Source organism: Haliotis cracherodii, unplaced genomic scaffold (genome assembly GCF_022045235.1).
Source record: "Haliotis cracherodii isolate W230 unplaced genomic scaffold, xgHalCrac1.p SCAF_4, whole genome shotgun sequence".
Lineage (NCBI taxonomy): Eukaryota > Metazoa > Mollusca > Gastropoda > Lepetellida > Haliotidae > Haliotis > Haliotis cracherodii.
This window is the reverse complement of record NW_027266297.1, coordinates 11,515,495-11,540,460: the sequence shown is the minus strand read 5'-3', so window position 1 is coordinate 11,540,460 and position 24,966 is coordinate 11,515,495. Positions and strand designations below refer to the sequence as shown.

The window sequence follows — 24,966 nt, the reverse complement described above, 5'->3', positions numbered from 1 at the left end:
CAAACCTAATTGGTAATCAAATTGAATCTCTTTTGTAAAAACGGTTTGCGTAAGACCAATGGCTTCTAAATTTGATAATAATGTTATAATGTTTTAACGTTCACTGTGACGAAATAGTGACTTTAAGCGAAATGTACGTTATTTCACGATCCAGTTATACCAATTCTGGCATAATTGATGTTAGAAACAATAAGCTGACCATTGTCATTAAATACTAGTGATCCTGATGAAGGTGAAGTTTGATACTACTAGAAGAAATACAAGTGACAAAACCTGTTCAATAATCATAAGATATCTCTGTTGCAAGCAGAGCGCATTGTACGATTACGACTGTAAGCATGTTTTTATGTATCACTATTAAACAGTGACGATACCAGATGTTCTGTAAAGGTGAGCGCGTACTGTTAGGATTGTCTACATAAAGTCAGAGGACATCAACTGGGCACGATGGCGTCCGAAACAGTTGGGTTTCACTGAACACAGACTCCTTGAAACAGAATGTGATGGATGTAACATAGTAACAGCGCCTATTTTTGTTATTTGGACACTTCGTTTGCTAATTATATTCCGTGTGTCAAATCGTTCAAGAGGACCTAACATTCTGAATCAGTTAATTCAACTGCAGTCTGTGTTTTACTAGCACTGTAAAATGTATATGTTAGGTTGGTGGAATAACATACACGTGTGTTGTGGCCATTACCATTGAGAAAACCTAATAGAAGTGATAAGGATCAAAATGGTACAGGTCAATGTTTTATTCAAATAATGCAATATATTGAACATAAAGATCATTCAATAAGAACTGTACATTATACACAATGAAATAAATAAATTATTAACATATTACAATAATCTCAAGATCATTTTGGGACATGCCAGGTGTTCAGATGCTTCTAGCTCGCTAACGACGGCGCTGTCTGAGTGACTTCTTCATCACGAACTCCTGCAACAAATGACAAACGAAAAGGGCTTAGTTCTATTCTTACAGTGTCAACATTGAATAACTCAGGGACCAACTCACTGCTTCATCACTGACCAGTAGACATGTTATACACGTACGCCAAAGGGGCACAACTCTGCACAGCGAATTGCTGATTGGCACACAGCTAGGCCTCAGGTGTTTAGCTTTGTTTGTTTGTTTGTTGTTTAACGACGCGATCAGCAATATGCCAGTTATATGATGGCGATCTGTAAATAATCGTGTCTGGACCAGATAATCCAGTGATTGACAGCCTGAGCATCAATCCACGCAATTCGATTACGATGATACGCACAGCCAGGCCATTGGCCTGACCAACCAATCCGTTAGTCGCCCCTTACGACAAGTATAGTCTTCACGTGAATTGACGACAAGTATAATCGCCTTTTACGTCAAGCATGGGTTGCTGAAGACGTATTCAAACCCGGATCTTTAAGGGTGAGTAATTTAGCCACAGATGTGATATGTAATATATTTTATTTTTAACCATGTTTGGTTGTAGTAAGAATTTATTACTATTTTAAACATTATAGGCCACGAACTGTTTCATTCTACTTACATTGAGCTCTTCAGTGAACTGGTCATCACTTGGTTTGGTTTGATTTGCAGATCTCCATTTGATGTTAGGCATATACTGAAACACAGTGAAATATAGGTAGTTTTGTGTTGAGTGTGTTAATTGTGCTATTTCAAGTTGTTTGGTTATTTTTCTCTACCAGTGAACGATGGCGTACGAGAAGTATATACCTTGTCGTAGTATTGCTTGATGGTTTCTCTGTCCGGGGTGTATCGGTCTACAGCATTCTTCACCCTGTCAACATAGGCGTCCACCTCGGGAAGGGAGTCCAGAGACTTGAGTGGGATGGGCAGGTACACATCCATCTGGATTTCACCATGCTCAGGGTCCCACACAGTGACCTTGGATTTCTCCAGAAAGTTCAGGTACTGTCGGTATTTCTGGATCTCCTCCTCAACCATCTCCTTGATGATCTCATAGATGCTGCTGAGGTGCTCTTGTAGATTTTCCTCCACCTGCCAGTAGTTGTATGCCCACACACCCTGAAAGAGGAATACGTATCGTTTGCATCCTTTTATCTTTATCGAACATTTAGGTTTATGTTAACTTACATTCTTTGTGGTATATCTGTATGCTTCAGTAGCATTGGAACCTACACATATCACCCAGTAAAGTTTAACAACTTGAGTTGATGATGTCAATTTTTCATATTTCAAGTTACCTCTTGGTAAACGTTGTTGGCGACAGATCTCATGTGTTTGACATCTTCATGTTCCAGGACATTGGCGAGATTGCTGTTGATCATCTCACGGGCATTGTAGATAACAGAGTTGTATTTCTCGGGGATGTTCCAGCTATTTACTCTCTCCTGGACCATTGTGATGTACCTTTGGTAGTCGATGTCAGACATTCTGGCTTTCAGGGCAATAAGTCTCGGGTGGTTCTTGATTCTGTTTATGGATTCTGCAAACACATAGCCCAGAATACTCATGTATGATATTGGTATAGAGAACGACATTTTACTTTCTTCACCATCACAACTACAAATATAGATACAATTGTATTGTATAGATCTGTCCAGATCCGTAGTATCTGATACAATAGACTTGTACCTGAAACTCCATCCTGGATTCTTTGAGATTGGAATTGGTATTGATCCTTGAGGGCTTTCAGTTGGTCATCAATCTTGCCAATAAAATCAACAGCGGATCTCACACTATAATCGATGACAGTCTAAAATAAAAAGAAACTTTCATTGAGCAAGTTGTGTATGTAAGGAATTTATAGACGCCTTAATATAAATTCAATGGTTGGGATGCTAATGTGATCTAAAGTGTTACTTTGCAACACTGTATTTCAATGTCATTTCCCAGTGAATGAGAATCAAGGCATTTTACCTTTAGCGTAGTAAGGGACTGGGATACCATCTCTTGGTACTCTCTGTTGATTGGGTAGTTCTTCACTTCCTCCAGGTACGAGGTCATTGCCTCGCTGATCTTGGCAAACCTGGCTTTTGTAGCCGTGACAAAATCCTTGTAGCTCTCACTGTTAATATAACATAAAAAGAACATGAAAATATACAAAGCAATGTAAGCAATGTAAATGCTCCTTCAAAACTATTCCCAATTCTGCCAAAATAGTAAGAAAAAGCAATTACTTACAATGTGGATAGGAATGTTTCTCCCAGGTCTGCAATATAGAGGTCGTTTCGGCTATACATGCGCCTGATGTCACGTCTGATGTCATCTAGCTGCGCCTCAATGCTTGCCATCTCTCTTTCAATGAGCGTTACGAAAGGGGCAATGTCCTCACTGAAAGCTGTAGCAATTCGTTGGTATTTCCCAGTGATTTCTCGTCCAACAGATTCATAGATGTCATGGAATTCACTCTTTGCCTTCTGACCAAACCTCCGGACCTTGTCAGTCAAGTACTCCTGCGTTTCCTGAACAACTTCTGGTCTCCAAGAGATCCTGGTGTGGAGGATTCTTGATGTGTTAAGACGAACGAACACAAGACTGTCGGTGAGTCGTCTGCTGTTGGTTGTACTATACAGTTCAGCTTTCACTGCAGTTGAGTTGATGTAGTTGGCATGCAAGTTGATAGTGTTACTTGGGTTATCTGAAAATCACAGTTCCATAATGAATAATAAATAATAAAAGTGTGTAAGTTAAACTATAAGCATATTGTGACATGAATCGCAAGACAACAACGTTTATATTTCAGCGATGTGATACAACAACCAGTTTCAGTTTGTTTAGTTACCAAGGTCATAGTTCGTCTGGAAGTCAACAAATCTCCTCTCCTTGTCAAAAGTCATCACACATTTGAGAGTGCGGTCATCACCATAATTGTTACTGATTCTGAGACGATAGGGGTTGGTGGTGTCAACCTCTCCTGACAGAGTCATCGTCGTCAGAGGAGACATCATCTATGGACAAAAACAATACACATCTACAACTGTTTCCTTTTCATTGCCATAATCGCATCTACTTTTAATATTTTTGATCCACAAAATATCATAATGTTAAAGGAAGTGATGAAATCTTTCTGGCCAGCGGGTTTTCCATCATAAGCTTAGGAAACTTGCAATGCCATTTAGTAGAGGCCAGCATGTCTACGTGTCTGATTTTGATGTTGTTCAAACCGTTATGTCATAAGACAGAGAGAGAAAAGTTGAATTGTTTCCAAAATTGGAACTGATTAATTTCTATGCAAAGTGTATTGTATCCGTACCTGAAGATCAAGTTGCTTTCTGATCCGGTTGATTTCACCACGCAGAGCAAAGTTCTTACGCTCATGTCTGGCAGTCAGGTACTTGGCATTCATACCACCAGTGTACTTCTCTCTGGACATTCCAATATTGGATGTCAGACTCACATCAACATCAGTGTAGGGGTGTGAAATCGCCACTGTCATGCTGTAGTTCTTGTTGGAATAGCCATATGAAATGTCCTCAACTTTGGAGCTGAGGGTGAGAGTCTTTCTGGAGTCTGAAGAGTAAGAGAGTTCTGTCTTGCCATCAAAGAGGGTTCGTCCATCATTCAATGTCAACTCAGTGTCAACCTTGATGTCCTGTAAAAACAAGTCAGTTGCATGTTGACATAAGTTACGTTAATTAATTTCTTATATCAAGATATGCAGCACTGAAATTCAAATTCAGTGTTGACAAGTGAGTGATTGAATATTGCTTAACGCCACATCAGCAATTTTGCAGGTATTCACGGCGATCATTGTTGACAAGACTGAAAGGAATAAAAATCGCCTTGACCCACCTTTCCAATGGAAGGCAGTTTCAGGCTAAGCTCGGCTCTCTTTTGGACGTCAGATGGAGAAAGAACAGCTTTAATACCAACTTGTTTCGTCTGATCACGGACAGCATCCCAGAAGAAGGTACCATCCATTATCTTTCTTCCACGGGCATTGCTGAATGAACCATCCATTTGGAATCCCCGCACAGGAGTTCCCAGGCGTAGTGATCCATCGTACATTGTGCTGTATCTGCGACTCTTATCAGTCAGGTCCAGATCATAGGAGAACATCTGTCCGGCATCTTCATTCCAAATAAGTTGGCCCACACTCTTGGTCTGACTTCCACTCTTGGCAATTGTACCAGTGACACCGAGTGTTCTAGCAGGGTGGATTAATTTGATTGTCATAGCCTTATCAATGGTGTTTCTTCCACTTTGGTCATTGAGGGAAGTTTGGAACCTGACATTGCTCTCTGGTTCATCTCTATCCCAGTTGACAAACAGATCAGTGTCGATGCTGTTGTCTGCAAACTCACCAGACACAGTGTACTGCATGGCTCTTGGCTTCCTGAATGTAATAATGCTTTCGTGCTTGTTTGCCTTGTGGTACTCCATGTCTACATCCAGGACAGTCTCTCCGTTGTAGTCAGCTTCAATCGTCTGAGTTGACCTTTCATTCCCTCGACTGTGTTGGATTTTCAGTGCTGCTTGTCTCAAAGGTTTAAAAGGCGTAGACAAAGAAGCATCTGCAGATAACTGTTTCTCCGCGAAGTTGCTTGAGTATACGTAGGATCCATCCAGAGTTATCTGCTTCCTCGGCGCCCAGGCAGCTACAATGTGGGATCTTTGTCTGCTTCTTCTCAGCGTGTTTTCTACAGAGAGTTTAAGGTTGTCTGTGAGAGAAACTAAGGCATCCATTTCAAATGGAGATGTGTAGTGAAGAGCAGCTTCTCCAGACACTGTACTAATGAGTGGAGATTTCATGTCCAATGTGGACCTGAAGTTCTTCCATTCTCCATTATGGGTGATTGAAATTTCATTGTTGTCAAAGTTTTCCAGAGGGGTTTTAAGTGTAGCTGTGGCTGTCATCGGAGATGTTGAGAGGTCAACTGTAGAGTCCAAAGAGAATGTATTCCTTCTTCCTGTACTTAGCTTACTGACCAAGACATACCTGTCCATGGACTTTCCCATACTCATTTCTGCACTCATTTTTCTTTGCGACCCATACTGAACGTCAGCATTGCACTTTAGAGAGTTACTATCTCCTCTATGCCTGTATTCGACCTTTGTAAACTCATAACTGCTAAATGGAGTTTTCACTTCAATACTTGACTGGATACGTCTCAACCTATTGTTCATGTGGTTGATTTTTCCAGATAGTTCCTTACCATCCATGTACCTAATAGTTCCCTCCGATGAAAAGCTATTTAGGACACCAGAGTGATCAAACTTGAGTGCAAGATCTGTGAAATCTTCAAAGGGAGTAACAACGCTGACTTCTCCGTGAATGTTGTCATCAGATCTGAGAGCTGCTTTAATGTTAATGTTTTTGTCACCGCAGTTTGCTGTGAGGAAGGCTGTGAGGTCCTCAAGTCGCCCATGCTTCCCAAGTTTGATGGCATAGTTGTTTCCACTTCCGGCCATAGTATACGCAACATTACTTTCCATGTTGATGGCAAGATCTTCCATGTTGAACACCACATTACCTGTGAGTGTTGCATCTCGACCCATGTTGGCAGACACCTGGCTTTTAAAGTTGGAAAGGATGCCATTATGATCAATGTTGAATGTTATTTCCTGTATGTATGGGTCTCTTAGTACAAAGGCTGTAACAAGACGTCTTCCTGTGAAACGGTTGTTCAGAGATACCTCAGAGACAGCATCACGAAGAGAAATCTGTGCACCTGTCCTAAGATTCCTCAAAGTGCCTTCCCTGTTTGCTTTTATCTTAAGACTCTCATAGCCTTCCATGTTTGTGAGGATGACAAGATCTAATTTGCTTGACTCTCCATGCATAACACTAGAATCAGCAGTCATGGTCTTTCCAGCCATCTCAAACTCTGCGTGGCTTTTACAGTTACCAAGAGGACCTTCATGGGAGATAATCAGTTTGGAGACCTCAAAGGATTGAAATGGTGTTCTGACTTCAGCTGACACATCTATCTTAGGAGATTTCATTGCAGAAACTTCAGCTGTAATTTTCTTGCCTGTACCATATTGAACTTCAGCATTAGCTGATATGTTTTCATCATTCATTGTGTGATGGTAAGTAGCTGATTTGGAACCAGTAAATGGTGTTCTGATCTCTGCTTTAGTATCAATCCTTCTTATGCCATTATGAGAGAATGCAACAGTGCCTTCAGCAGCTTGTCCATCCATGTACCTGATGACACCCTCGCTATTGAATCTGTTCATATTCCCTGAATGTTTCACGGTCATACCAATGTCTCTGAATGGCTCAAAGGGTGTTTGGATCGTAAGACTTCCATCTATATCTGTGATCATCTTTAGTGCTCCTCTGATTTCAATACGCTTGCCATTGTATTCTCCAGTCAGGTGGCTGTTCATGTTGTTTGCCTGTCCTTCTTTGTGGAATGTTATTCCGATGTTCCTGCTACCTTGATCATATTTTAATCGAAGGTTTGTATTAAAATCGATGGTTGGTTTCCTCAGGGTAAATCCTGTTTGAGATGACAGAGAATATGTACTACCAACAGACCCTTCTAACTTTGTTGTAAAGCTTGTGAGTTGCCCATTGTGATCAACTGACATGTGGATGTCATCGGTGAAAGGTGCTTTGATCAGTAGCACAGAATCAAGTGATGAAGATGTCAATCTGTTGGTGAAAGTGGCTTCAATTTCCTGTGCATCAGCATATGTCAGGGTGAGACCTGATTGCAGGCTCCTTATTCCCCCTCTCCTGTAGACCGATGCTTTGGTTTCCTCAAAGTTGGTAAATGGTGTCTTCAGTGAGAAGGAACCCTTTGTCCTGTCTCCATGTTTAAATTTAATGTCCATTTCACATGTCTTATCGCTGTTAAATTGAAGCTCTGCATGACTCTTGAAATCAGTTGGTTCACCTTCATGACGAATGGAGGCTGATAGTGTCTTTAAACTTCTGAAGGGTGTTACAATCATAACTGATCCATCAATATCATTGTTCCATGACAGTTTTAGAAGTCCTGTTATTGGTCTATAGGGTGCATATGTCACATCAAAATCAGACTCGATACCTCGACGGCGAAGGGCATGATTAAAACTTACAGAAACATGCTCAATGTTTTCAAATGGTGTGCTGAGCATTATATTCAGATGAATATTTTCTAGTGAATTCAGTTGATATGTGACATCAAGGAACAATTTCTCCTTTGGGTGGTACTCAACCTCAATTCGAGAGTGCCTCTTGCCATTGTTCTGTTTCTGGCTCGAGAGGATCATCTGCATATATCGAAGTGTTTCAAGGGGAGTATCGATTCTAAGCTTTCCTGAAACATCTGAATTGGCATAGTTCCAGTTCATAACTGCAGCATACTTCCCAGTGGTTGGCTGAAGCTCAAAATCCGCTCTGCTGTCAAAGGTCATGAGTCCACCACTGAACTCGATTCCTGCATCCAGCACACTCAGATCATCAAAAGGTGTCTTGAGGGTTACTCTTGCCTTCTTTACCAATCCAGTGTTGATGTGAGATTCCAGTTCAATGGATTTTCTGGGAGCATAATCTAAGCGAGCATCTGACAGCCATTCACTATTTTCATATTTGTGAGAAGACTTGAGCAGAATGTTTCTGAAGTTCCTGTATGGAGTGGTAATTCGAAGCTCACCATCAAGGTTTTCAATTGATGCAAGATCAATCGACCCATCTGCTGAAATCATTTTGCGTGGCGCCCATTCAAATTCTAAGTGGCTAGACATCGGGTAAGAGTTGTATCTTGAGTTGAATTTTCCTTTCAGGTCTTGTGTGACTGGTGTAGTAATGATAAAGTCAAATTCTGCCAATTCAGTTGATCGCCTGTAGTTGATCTCACTTGATGCAAGGGTGGATTTGTCCTTCTTGAAATGAGAAATGCTACGGATATATCCTCTGCCAACGGCATTGTTCAAAGAGATGTCAATATCCCTCACAGGTTCCCATGGTGTTTGAAGAACGATGCCTCCTGTTGTAGTGTATCTTGCAGAAGAGTCATGATTGCCAGACAGATCGAAATGAACTTTTCGCTCTCTTCCCCACTCAGATGTCAAAGTGGTCTTTAACTCTCTTTCTGTGTTTCTGTGAGACCATGTGTTCGTCATTCTTATCTTTGGTGCCATAAGGGTTAATTCTCCAGCATTTTGGTACTGCCAGCCAGTCAGAGCATGTGTCATACCAAGGTTATATTGATACCGATCACCATTTACATCAGCTGTAACTTCTGTCACAAATTTCCTGTTATCATCTTTGTGTTCCATTTGTAGGGCGATAGACTTCATTTTGGGAATGTTGGACATCAGAACCAAACTGCCTTCAACATCACGATCATATAAGTCTCCTTTGTTTTGAGCAGAGATGGTGAATTCAGCATTTCTTCCTTCAAAGGCCCCTTTGATGTTGGTATTCAATCTTTGGTCAGAGATAGAATGTTCCAGTTCAGCATTCATTCGTCCGTATCCTTTGAAGGGTGAGCTAGCTGTTATTCTTAGATCAATGCTCTTGGGGGAGTATGGCTTCTTCAAAACAATGGCACCATTGATTGCATTTCCTTGAGAACCCCAAATCAATTTGGCTGTTGAAGTGTACTTTTGGGGACGATTATCAGCACTCATTTCAGCTGACATTTCTTCGAACTTCTTGAAAGGTGTTTGCAATTTGATAGAACCTTGAATGTTCCGACTGTTGTATGACCCTTGGTTGCTGTACGTAGTGTCAAGAGAGATCTGTTTCTTAGATGACCAGGAGAAGTCAGCATGGGAAGTCAAGGTATTTCCACCCTGGTGTTTAACATTCAGTTTCAGGACTCTTGACGGATATTTCAGTGATAGAGATGAATCAATATCGCTGACTGATTTGTAGTCAATGCTGCCTTGTGCATTTACTTTCTTCTGAGTGTCATTGTTAGCATCCCATTTCGCATCAACAGATCCAGCATAGATAGTTCCCTTTTTGCCACCCTCTACTTCAACAACGATGTGGCGGGCTGGGTAGGTAAGATCCAGTGACCATTTTCCTTTTGGATCCTTGGTATATTTGTAGGCTGTAGCAACACCATAGGACTTCTTGGCATGATCCACCTTTCCTGAAACCCTAAAGTCTTTGAGGTCCAGATCTATCTCACCCATAACCCTTGTTGGATTCATGGAATGAAGATTAATCTGTGAATCCACACTGTGGATGGTTCCCCTTTGTTTACTGTAAGTTGTGACAACCGTCGACTTGGCTTTGTCCAGTTTGAGAGTGATTTGATGTGTAAAATCTCTTTTCTTCTGTGTGAGATCAGTCTTCAAGTTGATATCTTTGAATGGGGAGTCCAAATTGAAGATACCAGACATTTTCATGGCCTTCTTGCTGCTGTCCTTTAAGTTAAGGAAGGCTTTTATTGCCTTACCTTTAGCATAGTCTAGTTGCACGTTTGATACAAGGATGTTCTTATCATGCTTGTGTTTTCCCTTCAGTCGGATGTCAACTTTCTGAAACGAATAAATAGGCAATGTATAGCATGATTGTTTTGAAATGCTTAGATAACTCACTTAAAATAACATACACTGAATTCCTCTTCTAGATACTGTCTTAAATTATACAGGGTTCAAATTGCTTCAGTACAGGTTAGCACAACTTACTTGATCAGTTATCATTTCCAGACATGGATATGTAAAACTCCACACAGGTTTTTCATTCATGGTTATTATAGAGTCACATATATGGTCACAATACTTTCAACAAAATGTTGAAATATTTAATGTTTATTAAATATACTATTTTGGGATCTTTTATTAGTACTTTAGAAGGTTGGTTCGGATTGGAGAAATATTTTCCCATTGAAATAAATTTTCAAGTATAGTAGTAGTGTTTGGTGCTTGCTATAATTCCTTAAGGATGTGTCCAGTTTGCATCAAAGTAATCATGTGAAAATGCTTAGGTTTTGCCTTTTACGCCAAATGGAATCTGTTTAATCGAAACTGATCATTCTCTTGTGTTGACATTTATCATAAATGTAAAAGATGGACTCCACACTTTTGTTAAAAATAGACCCTTTACTTTTTAAATATGATTCAAATTCTACCAAGACAGGCATGTTTACACACACACACACACACACACACACACACACACACACACACACACACACACACACACACACACACACACACACACACACACACACACACACATACATACATATATATATATATATATATATACAAGCAGTTCACAGCTACAAGCAAACCTTCAGATACAAACAAACCGTATTTTTACTTCAGATAAATGTTTGGATTAATAAACAATGACAGTAACACATATACTTTAGAACTCGAATATCTTCAGCACTATCTATCTTTGACATACCTTTAGTGGGAATTTAGCTTGCATGTCATATTTGACGTTTGCTGATTTGGCTCCCACTTCGTGGTTGATATCAACTGTAGTAGAGATTGTTTTAATTGAATCCTTCTGCTTCTTTCCATACTTCAGCTGCATGCTACCTCCAGTCTGTTTTTTGTTGTGGGTGAAGTCCAGATCTGTTTGGAAGTTCCAGTCCTTGTTTTTCTTCGACACGAAGTTTCTGAAGAGGCAGAATGTACACTTCAGATTTTGTGAAAAAATGGCCAACCCTTTCCATAATCAAATGAAATAAGAATCAATTGTACATTGTCAATTGCATGTGTTTATGAATCACTATCAAACAGTGATCATACCGAGTGTTTGCGAGAAGGAGAGCGTATCCTGCCCCACCCCATAAACACATGCCAAGGCAAATTTGGAAATGTTCCCCATACGTCTACCATAAAACATTTTGAAAGCTTTACAAAGGCATTGATTGTTATTACCCTGATCTAACAGCCTTTGAATAAGAAATCTTTGAAATCTCTGTTGGAATATTGCACGACATAAAGATAAAGTTGGCTATTGGAGTGTTGAAATTACCCTCCTTGTCATACGGTCTTGTGGATAGCTTTTTTATACAAAGGTGACTCTGACCAGATGTTACTACTTTTATTTCTCGTTCATATAGTTACATCAGTTGAAGGGAGTTGGCTATTTGATAAATAGTAAACGATATTATATTAGCTGAAACTAAAGTTACACTTATAAGCCAGATTTCCTCGCTTTGATTCAGCCCATTCGACCTATTTTTGTTATTCATATGCATAATAAAACAGATCAGCAAAAACGGGAGTACAATTGGTGCCTACCTTTTCCCCTAAATGTCTTATCTGCAAATGTCACATAGATGGTAATTTTGTAAATTGATATCAATGAATGAATGTGGATTTGTACTTACGCATTCAGGTTATATTTCAACGTTGACTTTGTACTTCTGTTGGTAAATTTGGAACTGATATCAAACTTATTTGGTTTGATGGACTTCAAGGCAGGAACACTGTAGTCGACGGTAAGTTTGGAGGACACAATATTCTTCTTCTTCAGATCAACGCCACCCTCAAGTCTGACATTGACGAACCTGGATCTCACTCTAACTGAACCTTTGTATTCGACATTTTTTCGACTGTTGACTCCGAGTTTCCCTATGAAATAAAATAGAACATGCAGTTAGACGTTGACGTTGGTTATATACATTTTATAATCATAGTAATTACAAAGATTACTAATCGATTACTAAGGAAAACATGTCTCTGGAATGACGCCGATAAATCAACTTACATGAGGCTGTGAGTGGCTTAGGAAGGACCTTATAGATGGAGAGGGACATGTTACCCTCGATCAGTTTCTGAGGCTTGTAAAGGGAGGTTCCATTGAGGTTGATCAGTTCATACTCAGGCATTGAGACAACAAATCTTGGGATGATTTTGATGATGGGGTTATTCTTGCCAGTGTTCTTGTGGATGAGGCTGGCATCAAGGCTGTAGCCTTCTTTCTTGCCCAAATTGAGTACAACTGTCATGCTTCTTTCATTCTTGGTGTTCTGGAGGTTAGCTGTAGGAACGAAATCATGAACCACAAGTTAATTTGTAACATTCATAAGGAAGTAAGGCAGCTCAGAAATGACGTGCTGTGAAAAATGAAATGATAAATGTTTAGATAAACTTACATTTGAGCATGACTGGCTTGGCAGTGATTCCTTCAAGAGACAGGTCAATGGTTGCTTTCCTAGATTCCTGAGTGTTTACAGAGCCAGACAGAAGAATAACTTTGGCTCCTGGTTGTCTGATCTCAAAGCGTGGTTTGTATGTCACAGCATCCTTTCCTTTGACTATCTTCACTTGTCCCACTAAGCCATACTCATCTTTGTCATCCAACAAAAGGTTACCACCAACTCCAAGCAGCTTTTGGTCAGTGTCCAAATTGCCTGAAAGTAGATACACAATGTCTTAGTTAAATAACGGTCATTGAGACGGATATAGGGACGTTGTTGACATACTATTGAATTATATATGTTTTGATTCTCAATAACCGATGGTAGGGTGGACGAATGACATTGCCTTATGGTGACATAAAAACACAGTACAGTACTGTACAAATGTACTTTTCCTTTGTATTTGTAAGGTATTTGTGTACCTCTTACTGTTGCCTTTTTCCAGGGTGAAACTACCTCCAGTTCCAACTCCTTATTCTTGTAGTTGACAGTAACATCCATGGACAGGGCTCTGTTTACTCTAGATCCAGGAGTGTCAAAAGCAAGTTTAGCTGTGCTGGAGACCTTGTTCTGAACAAACCAGGTTAGATTTGTATATGTAATAGGGAAATGAAATATAGTTTAATCAATAGCTCATAATGTATCCACATGATGGAAATAGAAACATTCCTGAAACTTTAAGCACAATAGATTTATATGTCCAATAGTCTGACAAATATGTGGTAAATGTTAGTTTATGGGTATGATACTAAACTACACTTACCTCAGTGCGCTTAGCCAGAAGTGTATAGCCACTGTGTGAGTCTCTCTTTATAAGAGTCATGCTGTAGGAAAATGGACCAGTGAATGGAAAGTAGGGAGCTCCATTTGTTAAGGATGCATTGGCCCATTGGAATTCATTGCACAGTTCAACACCAGTAATTTGTGCGAGTCTTTCACCTGTGCACAACTTCAAGTCCTGGCGATTTTCTGTGATAAGTTTCTCTTCTTGTTCGAGATCCCCATGAATTGAGAAGAAGGTGGTCCTGAAACACGGAAGAATAGTTGATGTTCAATGTTGCAAAACACATATTTATATATGCATATGCCTAACAAACAGGGAAGCAATTTACAAGAAATAAAACTGTCAAAATGAAGATGCTTTTGCAGCATCCAAACACATCCAGTTCTGAGGAGAATGCCACTGCAGGTGGTACCAACAACCAGTATGATTACAAAGGATTGGAAAAGACATTGGAGTTCACAAAAAGACAGATGGGTAGCCTACATACTTGACGTCAAAGATTTCCATCTTTTGTTGCGGTAGTTCCAGTTTAGCACTGAGAATCTTGCCACGAGTCAGTTCTACACGACCCTTGAGGGCAGTGCTGGAGTGCCAGGTGTTGAAGACACGAAGACCAGACTTTGTCACGAAGGCATCCATACTCATTGTGCCAGCAATCTGTATTGCTCCACTGAAAGTAATGAAGAAACATGTATTCTCTAGCACCAATAACTGAGTGTTAGGTATATGTTATTGTTTTATCTACCATTAACCCGTTCTTATAAAGAACAAAAATACCTTGGTTGGATAGTTCCATCAACGAGGAGACTGCGTGGCTTGGTGGCAACTTTGCGGAGATCTACTTGACCAGAGGCCTTAAAACTGATGGTAGCTGTTCCATTGACGGTCAGGTTGAGGGGGAGACCGGAGCTGGTGGGGATGATCATGCTGCTGTCCAGGATCATCATACTCTGAGTGAAAGAGTAGTCATGCTTCTTAGACATCTTGATCAGAAATTCAAGGAAGTTGAACTTGGAAGCAGACGTCAAGGACTCCATTCCCTTGAAGTGTTTGTACAACATCTCGTTGCCAAAGATCCTCATGTACATGGCACCCCGAAGTTTGTCAAGGTCAGCTCGACTCTGGAAATATAAGTGGTCAATGCTAGAGAAGAACCAGTCTAGATTATCTGCTGAAACAGATTCCATTTGGCGTAGATGGTAGATTTGAAACATTATCATCAGCTCATACACTAAATATGTATATTGAGTAGTGTCTTATACAATGTGGCTGTACATAGATAGTCTGTATTGAATGAAGTTCAAAATTACCTGTTCTGTGTTTTTCTTGTTGGAGTTCTTGTCACCAAAGTAGCCGTAAGGCCCCAGATAGGTTTCCAGGAGGTATTCGAGGCCTTCAATGCGACCACCAATTTCCAGCAAATTGATAGAGTTTCCAAAGAGATCCACTGTCAGGTTCATCATTGCAGATCTAGGAACGAAAGACTTCTCAGAAAAGATCAAGTTGCTGTCAACCATGGCACCAGTGTTAAATTTCTCCAGGAAAAGAGAGCCTTCATAGTTGCGGGAATACTTCAGGGTCTCCAGATCAAATTCTCTCTGAAGAGTCTTGTCCTCCAGAATGCGCCTGATTGTCTGCTTCTGTGGACTGGCTGTTTCCATCAGATTGGTAAGATGAGACCAGACAAAGGATCCAACCTGATTAGCTTTCTCTGACGCAAGGGTTTCTTGGATTCTACTGAGGACATCTTCTGAAGGACACCGCATGAGAGCCAGGTAAGCAGCAATTCTCAGCTCAGAGTCCTCCTCTCCATCTCTGTAGATGGTCATCACTTCATTTCTCTGAAATGGATAGAATTTAGTATCAATCAATTCAATGTTCTTATTCGTCAGTAGTCAATCAATGTACAGTAAGAGTAAATATCAAAACGTTATGAAGCAAAACAACTCACATCAGCAGAGCATGGAAGGCGACGGAAGGCTTCGACAGCTGCAACCCGGACTTCTATTGGATTTCCTTCTTTGGTGAAGCAATTTCTGATGCTGTCAACAACTCTTTCTGAGTGACCTGCATTTCCAATGGCACGCAAAGTCATCAGAATTCTATTGAGTTTATTGTCTCTTACATAGCAACCATAGTCAATGTTCTTCTCTAGGCTTGAAAGGATGTTGGTAACAGCAACCTCATCCGAACAGCTTGGGTTATGGCTACAGTAGTTGTTGATCATAGTGGACACAGGTAGCATGGCTTTCAGACTCAATTCAGGGGACTCCACAAGGGCCTATCAAACAGAAAAGCAAGTAGCATATCTTTATTATTTTGCTTCAGTACAAGCTAAGGTTACATACATGTTAAATGTCTCATTATGTCTTACCTTGACATTTTCAAGCATTTCTAATGTTGGATGGTGAATGAGTGCAAGTGAGGTGATCCACATTTCAGCCTGGGTTCCGGTCACATCTTTTCCAGTCAGGAGTTCGGTCAGAAATTGAACAGCAGCGCCTGTGCTTGCCATAGGAATGGCATCAGTGAAGAACTTCCTACAATACACATTAAATGCGGTTGTTGAAAAAGAATCTCTACAGGACTGAGATGCTACTCTTAAACATGATTGATATTTACTGCATTAATACAATAATAACAAGAAGTGTCTTACATGGTGCGCTCATTGTTGTCACTGCAGAGTGAACCTCTCTTGACTTGATTGTAGACACCATTAAGGGTTGTGACATCCATGTTTCTGATAATGTAGACAAGTTCAGAAAAGAGACGTGGTGTGTCTGGTCTGACGTCTTCCCTTGTATCCCTGCAGATTTCCTGGAGTTTGTTTTCTGCCTCCCTCCTTGGTTCAGCACGTTGGCCATTTCCATAAACGTGTTCATAGATCAGACCTGTACGGCTGCCGATCAAATCAGGCCTTGTTGTAACGCCAGATCTCTCAGACTTGAAGTTGAGTCTCTGGAGAACTTTGGTTGTGGCACCATTGGTGTCCTGAGAAAAGGGTCTGAAGGTGTGTGTCTCCGTAATAAGTGCACTCTTTAGGCGACCATTCTTGTCCAGTTCCTGGTCATTTTCGTGTGTGCTCTTCATCAGTGGCATGGACTGGATATCCTGGAGAAGATCCAACAAGGAAATACTGAGCAAGACAACTTGTGAATGGCAATGTACATCATATCGGTTTATGGATGTAACTAAACAAAGTAAATGTAGTTTTCAATAAATATACTCACCGATGGCACTCTGTATGGCATGGCATGGACAGAACTCTGGTAACCATGGCGATCGGTGCATCCAAGAATATCCTTGACTTTCTTGATTGACGTGCTGTACCATCCAGAATTGGTTACTTTGTAATCTGTATAGCAGCTGCCAGCAATATCTCTCTAAAAAGTCAAAATCGGAATAAGTCACATGTCCAACTTATACCTATGATACAATAATTCATCAATCTTTCCTTTTTAGTCAGAAAGGGGAAAAGTGCTGCTTACTTCTTTTATTCTCTGGTCTGTGTCAATACGATCCATGCTGTTTTGGACAGCAGTTAGAAGACCCCTCTTGATGTTGAGAGCCCATGTTGTTTCACCATCAGCTGGACACAGTTCCTCTACCACGCCATCTTGGAAGGAGAATCGAAGGGGGAATCTTTCTAGATTCCTCTTGAATTCCCCAGTTTCGTCAGCATATTTCATGGGGTTGGAAGAATAGGGATCAGATCGGTACACTTTGACATCGTGAAGCTGAGTAGAGGAAATACAAAATACTTGTCACAACTGGCTTCATTTTCACTTTTATGGTGCGTTTCCAATTAAAACGTATACATGTTTGTTACATGCCTTTTTTTAGTTACCTACCCGTAGAGCCATTTCGCACTTCGACAGCACTTCGATGTCAGCACTTGCCCGGATACCAAGAGACGCTCGTTCACTGGAGGCTCCCTCCATGGACGTCTGTGTTTGAACGTTGTACACAAACTCATACGTCGTTCCGGGGACGTAATTAAATTTGGATGTGCCTATAAATAACAACGTTTAGGTTGGCCAGTTTGACTTAAATGTTAGGTGGATGGGAAGCAAACAATGTTAAATGTAACTTATTGCGTCTTCTTTTGTATTTTTGGAAAATGTAGAATATGATATAATGTGGCGAATGCCTTCAGTTTCTTACCTGTGCATGATTTGGCGCATGATCTCATGTCTTCATCTCCTTGTCTCACACTGATAGGGCCTATCACAAAAAGGTTATTGTTACACAATGTCCAATCACTATAATGCATAAATTCATGCATAACACAAACTGCCGGGCACAAGAAAGTATACACTTGAAATATGGATTTGAACAAAAAAAACTTCAAACATTATCAAAGCGTTACTGGGCTGTCCTGTTGTGAGATACTCATTGATAGGACACATGCAATGTCGCCAATGATATCCGTGTTAAATACATCACCATCGGATATACATTTTTGTTTGTTTCATTTCTAGCCACTATTTAACATGGGTGTATGCTTTATTTTGGTGACTCATACAGCTCTGAGTGTGCAAGTTCGACTTGGATTGTAGTACTTCATTTCACAAGAAAGGTCCTGGGTGCGATCCCCTTCCGCGTCATACCAAAAGATGTAAAAAGTTTATATTTGTTGTTACCTTGTCTGGCGCTCGTTATTATGGGGCTAAAACAAGGACTGGTCAACTCGGAGTTAGTATACTGTGTATGAGTGGGTTATTCATGTTAAACTGCGGCATTGTATTTCAGTTAGTTAGCACTAGTAGTCCGGACTAGTACATGCAGACACAAACACATACACACACGTGCATGCACGTCGCTATATTCACTTCACATCATTTCACAAGTAGTGTGTAGTTTATTTCAGTGTCCGGAAGATAAATTGTTAGCTTATGAATCGCAGTACTCGTAGTTAAAGATAAGGATAATATTATTTAAAACAAAGACTTGCACAATTTTGGGGTGTTAGAGTCAGTAAACATTTGCGGTCAGTGCTTCAAAATAAACAATTTGTATTCTGTGAAAGGTGGAACAAAGGAACTTATTTTTCCCACAACACGATATTTTTATGACATCAAAACAATTGTTTGGGTAAAATCTGAGGACAAATTGATTTTACTGGAACAAACTATTTTCATCAGAAAAGGCGGCCTGATTCTTCACACACATGCGTTACATCAGGATATGGCGTCCGTGAAAAACAACGAAAAATAAGACTTACTCCTGTAAGTTCACTGCACTAATTGGAACACCATTGTTAAAGATGCATGTCGATGATAAGTAAAATTAGGAGTTTTCAGTATATAGCCTCCATATCGCAATACATTGGTATACTATGTCGCTAATATCAAAGCATTTCATAATGTAAATTAAGACATTTTTGGGCAATATATTACTAATCATAGCATAATATTATACAACGTGTCTTTTCATCATGTCCTTCTTGTCTGTGCCATTTTCTTCTTTCCTGTGCAGTTTTACAAATAATAAACACAATTATTTTAATAAATCTCGCCAAGGCACAATACATTCAGAAACGTTGATATACTTTACAGTAAACGGATTGCTTCCCTTATGCAATCAATCCCATCACTCCACATTCGTCTAACTTCAGTGTTAAACCATCGGTCAGACAACGTAATTAAGTGAACTTACCTGCAATGGCCGTGGCCAGTATGGCGCCGACTACCAGTAAAAAGCTGGCCTCCATGGTGTGAAGCTCGGAGATGTACTAGCTAAGCTTGAGTCTCCGGTGGAGGTGCTCCTTCTTTTATACTTAGCAAGTCCAGAATCACCGGTCAAAAGTCAATGTCTATTGTCATCGCTTACTGCGCATCTGTCACATTTGTGAATATCAGCATGGCAACACTGCGCATGCTTCGATAACATACACACTTACTCTAATACTAGGAAATATGCTGAATTGTAGTGGTTTATCTATCTGACAAGATTAGATGGCCTTTCCTGTCAACAGCATTTCAGTTTGAGTGATAATATTCTCCTGACCGTAGGTATATTTATCACTGACCCCGTGAGATGTACCTGTTGTATCTTACAGCCTCGCCTTGTCACAAGATTAACTATCAATGTTTCTATCTAAGTCGTTCTTCTAAGTGTTTCTGTTTGGTTATTTGTTTGGACTGATTTTACACAATTCTGTGGATTTCACACATTTGTCCTGCACATGGAACTTAGAAGTGGTGTGAAGTAACGTATGCTTGTCGGAAGATATTGAACGTGACTTGGCTGATCGCATCTCGTCATGACTTGATAGTGGTGATCGCTGCTCATGTTTTCAATGACTAATACGTCTGTTCGAGACTCGAGTATTTTCAAGTCTCCGGGATGTAGCTGGTCTACTGCTGACTTCAATCCAACCGATATCCCTAATCATACAGGCTAAACTATTTGAAGCCTTGGCTGAAACTGCACAAAGCACTGTAGAATAATGGGACATTAGGGAGAAATCACCCCGCTGTTCTAGGTAGACATTGATTCGTATTCCGCGTTTTCAATATATAACATGACATGTTTTGCAATGGTAAGTATTGTCTGTTGTACCTTTACTCAACAGTAATGTGAGGTGTTGAAGTGAATGTTCAACCCTCACTGATAACAATGTTTATCACACTTGATAACAATGTTATCATCGAGATCCCTGTCAACACCATTATCATGTACGTATTCCAGATAGCACAGTCTGCTATGTACTGAAAGCCCCTAATTACATTTCATTGTGACAGCATTACTAAATATCGGTTTATTGTCATGACTGTGGATTTTCTGATCAGGGACTGTGGCGATATATGATTTTGATTACTGTCATCGGGTGGTCATTAACCCTACATGCATTCACTGTGAAGGCACCGGGGTAGAATAGGTCTTCAGCAACCCATGCATGTCATGACAGGTGACTATGCTTGTCGAAAGAGGCTACTAACGGGATCAGGTGGTCAGGATCGCTGACTTGGTTGATGCATGTCATCGTATCTCAACTATGTGGATCGATGTTCATGATGTCAATCAGTGGATTGTCTGAGCCAGATTCGATTATTTACAGACCCCAGTTATATTGCTGGAATATTGGTGAGTGCGGCGTTAAACAACAAAAACAAACAAACACTATGAAGGCAACTTATAATTATAAATAAATCAAAGATTTTCATTTTCATTTTATATAGCCCTTTACTGAATATTTTCTACATATACCTCGCTTTGTAAGGACAGGGAAGAATAATGTGCCCTTTGTGTCCTTTGTGACAATGTGTCCAAAAACATATATAGTTCGTTATTTTTAGATAAATTACACAAAATTGAGCACCTAAAAATTAAAAACCAAAAGCGATCTCAAAACAAATCTGAAGCTAACTGAGAAAACCATATATGAAACCCTGAACTTCTTGATCTATACAAATCAAAACGGAAGTGTCACTTAAGCTGCAGGCATATCGATGATCCGATATCGCTTAATAATGGTCAAATAACCAATTCCCTTTAACTGATTTACCCACTTCAGAAACCAGTGAAACTGTCCCATCTATTTCATGTTCATGTGTGACAAAAAACTGTTCACAAGACTGTTTGACAAGGAGGATCACTAGAAAATTCCAATAGTCAACTTTCCCTTCATGTCGAGCAATATTCCAACATCTCCTGGTTTTAGTGTACACAATTCACAACTTTTGAGGTACAATCGAGCATGTTTTTTACACGCAGATGTCGAAGAGCGCCATACGACTCCTGCACAAAGGTTGTCAGATCATGGTTACAGTTTTCAAGGCCTTAGTAAGGATTTCAAAATGTTAAATGATAAACAGGATAGTTCCAAATTTGACATATCCGTGACCAAAATGATGTTCGACACAATTCTCTATTTTGACTTGTACCATGTGGTCCAGTGTTTGTTCAGGTGAACACTTGACCTTTCCTTATAACTTGTGATGGGAGGATAGATACACGCGCCATTTCGCGAACATCGGTGCCATTCACTATTTGATAGTGAATCATGAACATATGCATAGTCGGTATCGTGCAATGACCTATGTTGTTATAGAAAAGTTTTTGTACAGTTAATTTAGTAAAGGAAAGTGACAAATGTCGTTTGTTCTACAACATTTCTTACCTTTAAAATGTGTTTGAAACAGCGGCCTGTGCGTATTGAATAAATGTATAGTTTTAGAAAATAAATAAGTTTGATTGACAAAACCTTGATGCCAGGTGCGTGTTTGGTCAAGAACGATTCACTAATTACTGTTCTTTGTGTATGATCTCATCACTTTTTTACCATTTTGTTTAATCTTGTATTTACAAGAGATAAAACTGCTTTAGATATTTCTACATCTCTGTAATGTGAACAAAACATAACATGTACCCTGTGACATGTTAGGCGAACCGTATACCATTTATCCTTATAGTTTCATACGTAAAGAGTATGTTTCAGATCTTTTATTTCTAAACAAAATGTTTACTTGCGGAAAAAGGTAACTTGGCTTCATATAAACAGATGATTGAAAACAGCCAAAGACTGGACCAAATAGCTTTACGTCCTGGTTCAATCTGTCGTACTCGTCTCTCCATCTTATCACAGACAAGTTCTATGAGGGTGATCTGGAGAAACAGCAGGTCATGGCAGTACAGGAATGTTAAGATGCCTCAAAAAGTCTGTTACAAAACGGGGGCGTTCGGATAGCCTAGTGGTTAAAGCGTTCGCTCGTCACGCCGAAGACCCGGGTTCGATTCCCGACATGGGTACAATGTGTGAAGCCCATTTCTGGTGTCCCCCGCCGTGATATTGCTGGAATATTGCTAAAAGCGGCGTAAAACCATACTCACTCATTCACTGTTACAAAACGTGCAACCTAAGGGCGGGCACTATCCTGCTGCAACGTGACGTTAAGTCCCCGCATTTGCACAAAGGGTAGAACATGATTTCGAACGATGTCGTACGCCATTAAATTTGCCATTAACAATGATGAGTTGTGTTGTCCCATGAGATGTGATGCCATCCCATACCATTACACTTCCACTGCCAAACTGATGACGAGTAAATAATAGCTAAAAAAGCCCTTTCCATATTCATAAGACATCTCTGCCAAAAGCAGCTCTATTCAATTGTATAATTCTGAACATATCGTGGGCATGCGTGATGATTCCCAAGCGATCGGCGCCGTCACAGACACATGCAAAAGTAAATCTATTGTTCGCCTGAAAACACACTGGGACATATGGTACAGGTCAAAATGGGGAATTGAATCTGACATCATATTTGTCACTGATGCGTTAAATTTGGAAACTTTTGAAAGCTTTACTGAAGCCATGGATGTTGTAACCTTGATCAAACAACTTTGGAGCAAGAGTCGTATGACACTCTTTGAAATCTTCGTCGGAAGAGGATGCTCGATTGTATCTCAAAACGTGTTTATATATGTTGGAGTTGCTTGACATAAAGGGATAGTTGACTGTTGGAAAGTTGACTTCAAATTAGGATCCTAATGTGGTCGAATCGGGCGATTAGTGGATCCTGGCACTTACTTTTCTTAACCAGATGATATAGCACACGAGAGTGATTTAGAGTTGACATCGCCACACTGCTTAAAGGAAATATTGATAAAAAAAACCCAAACAAATACTAAGATTTCAGATATAAAGTAAATGTCCTTGGCATCGTTACAATGCCATAGCAGAACTAAACGTTGCATATCTCCTTCATAACCTATGTGTGAGAACAGAAATGTTTCATTGTTTCAATCATTCAGTCCATACGAAGAATCCGTAGAATCTTATATACTATCCTCCTTACACTAACTACAACTCCTATTCTTGAGAGAAGTGTTTGCACACAAAAACTTCTGAAACACACAAGTGGTAATCGATGTGCAGTCTTTTGTCCCTGTAAATCAGATATATCACAGGACCAGTAGCTTCAGTAATTACAGAACCAACGTCAACGTAAACGCAAATACTCAACACGCGCAAACTTTGTTTTTTGGATCATTTTCTGCATGTGTCACTTGTACATATGTGGCAACTGTGACAAATATTTACTCAGATACGTGTCCAGATGCTCCGAAAGACAGTTGTATGACATCTTGTTCCTGACACCACGGGAACCATTACATAAACCCAAGCCTGAATAAAGTTAAAGTGTGTTAAAAACCATTACTGACACTTGTTTTAGAAATATACTACTGCATGTTTCATATAGATTATTTTCCCTTGAAAACATCTGTGAGACATAGTGTCGAAGTATTAACGCTGCATGAGAGGAAAGCAGATAGGAAAATATGTGTTTCCTGCAATACGGATTTAAATCTAAACTTAAACCTTTTATGTGCATTTTAAGTTACCGAATAATATTTAATGCAATGCGATAAAAGCATCTAATTTTAATGGAAAAAGTTTAAATTTAATAAACCCTGTAAACCTCTAGTAGTTCGAGTAACTGTAACTGATCCATTATGAAAGTCCCAGAGTTGAATATTCTTTAAGATTGTGCAAACCTAATTGGTAATCAAATTGAATCTCTTTTGTAAAAACGGTTTGCGTAAGACCAATGGCTTCTAAATTTGATAATAATGTTATAATGTTTTAACGTTCACTGTGACGAAATAGTGACTTTAAGCGAAATGTACGTTATTTCACGATCCAGTTATACCAATTCTGGCATAATTGATGTTAGAAACAATAAGCTGACCATTGTCATTAAATACTAGTGATCCTGATGAAGGTGAAGTTTGATACTACTAGAAGAAATACAAGTGACAAAACCTGTTCAATAATCATAAGATATCTCTGTTGCAAGCAGAGCGCATTGTACGATTACGACTGTAAGCATGTTTTTATGTATCACTATTAAACAGTGACGATACCAGATGTTCTGTAAAGGTGAGCGCGTACTGTTAGGATTGTCTACATAAAGTCAGAGGACATCAACTGGGCACGATGGCGTCCGAAACAGTTGGGTTTCACTGAACACAGACTCCTTGAAACAGAATGTGATGGATGTAACATAGTAACAGCGCCTATTTTTGTTATTTGGACACTTCGTTTGCTAATTATATTCCGTGTGTCAAATCGTTCAAGAGGACCTAACATTCTGAATCAGTTAATTCAACTGCAGTCTGTGTTTTACTAGCACTGTAAAATGT

The 24,966-nt window shown here is 39.8% G+C and overlaps 1 protein-coding gene across 1 annotated transcript; it reads right to left on the bottom strand.

Annotated features, from left to right (window-relative positions):
• Positions 1 to 740: 740 nt before the first annotated feature.
• Positions 741 to 19,544, bottom strand: LOC139480500 (uncharacterized). The gene is made up of 27 exons (XM_071263592.1): positions 19,475 to 19,544; positions 17,981 to 18,040; positions 17,668 to 17,828; positions 17,305 to 17,553; positions 17,047 to 17,199; positions 16,473 to 16,927; positions 16,191 to 16,356; positions 15,768 to 16,097; positions 15,127 to 15,657; positions 14,594 to 14,937; positions 14,304 to 14,486; positions 13,796 to 14,057; positions 13,455 to 13,602; positions 12,988 to 13,245; positions 12,600 to 12,872; positions 12,220 to 12,463; positions 11,283 to 11,499; positions 4,769 to 10,405; positions 4,230 to 4,568; positions 3,759 to 3,924; positions 3,158 to 3,614; positions 2,894 to 3,041; positions 2,609 to 2,729; positions 2,218 to 2,459; positions 1,727 to 2,038; positions 1,539 to 1,613; positions 741 to 943 (listed from the first exon to the last, which is right to left on the bottom strand). The coding sequence occupies exons 1-27, from the start codon at positions 19,527 to 19,529 to the stop codon at positions 902 to 904; spliced, it is 11,628 nt and encodes a 3,875-aa protein (XP_071119693.1). The 5' UTR covers positions 19,530 to 19,544; the 3' UTR covers positions 741 to 901.
• Between the last annotated feature and the right edge of the window lie 5,422 nt (positions 19,545 to 24,966).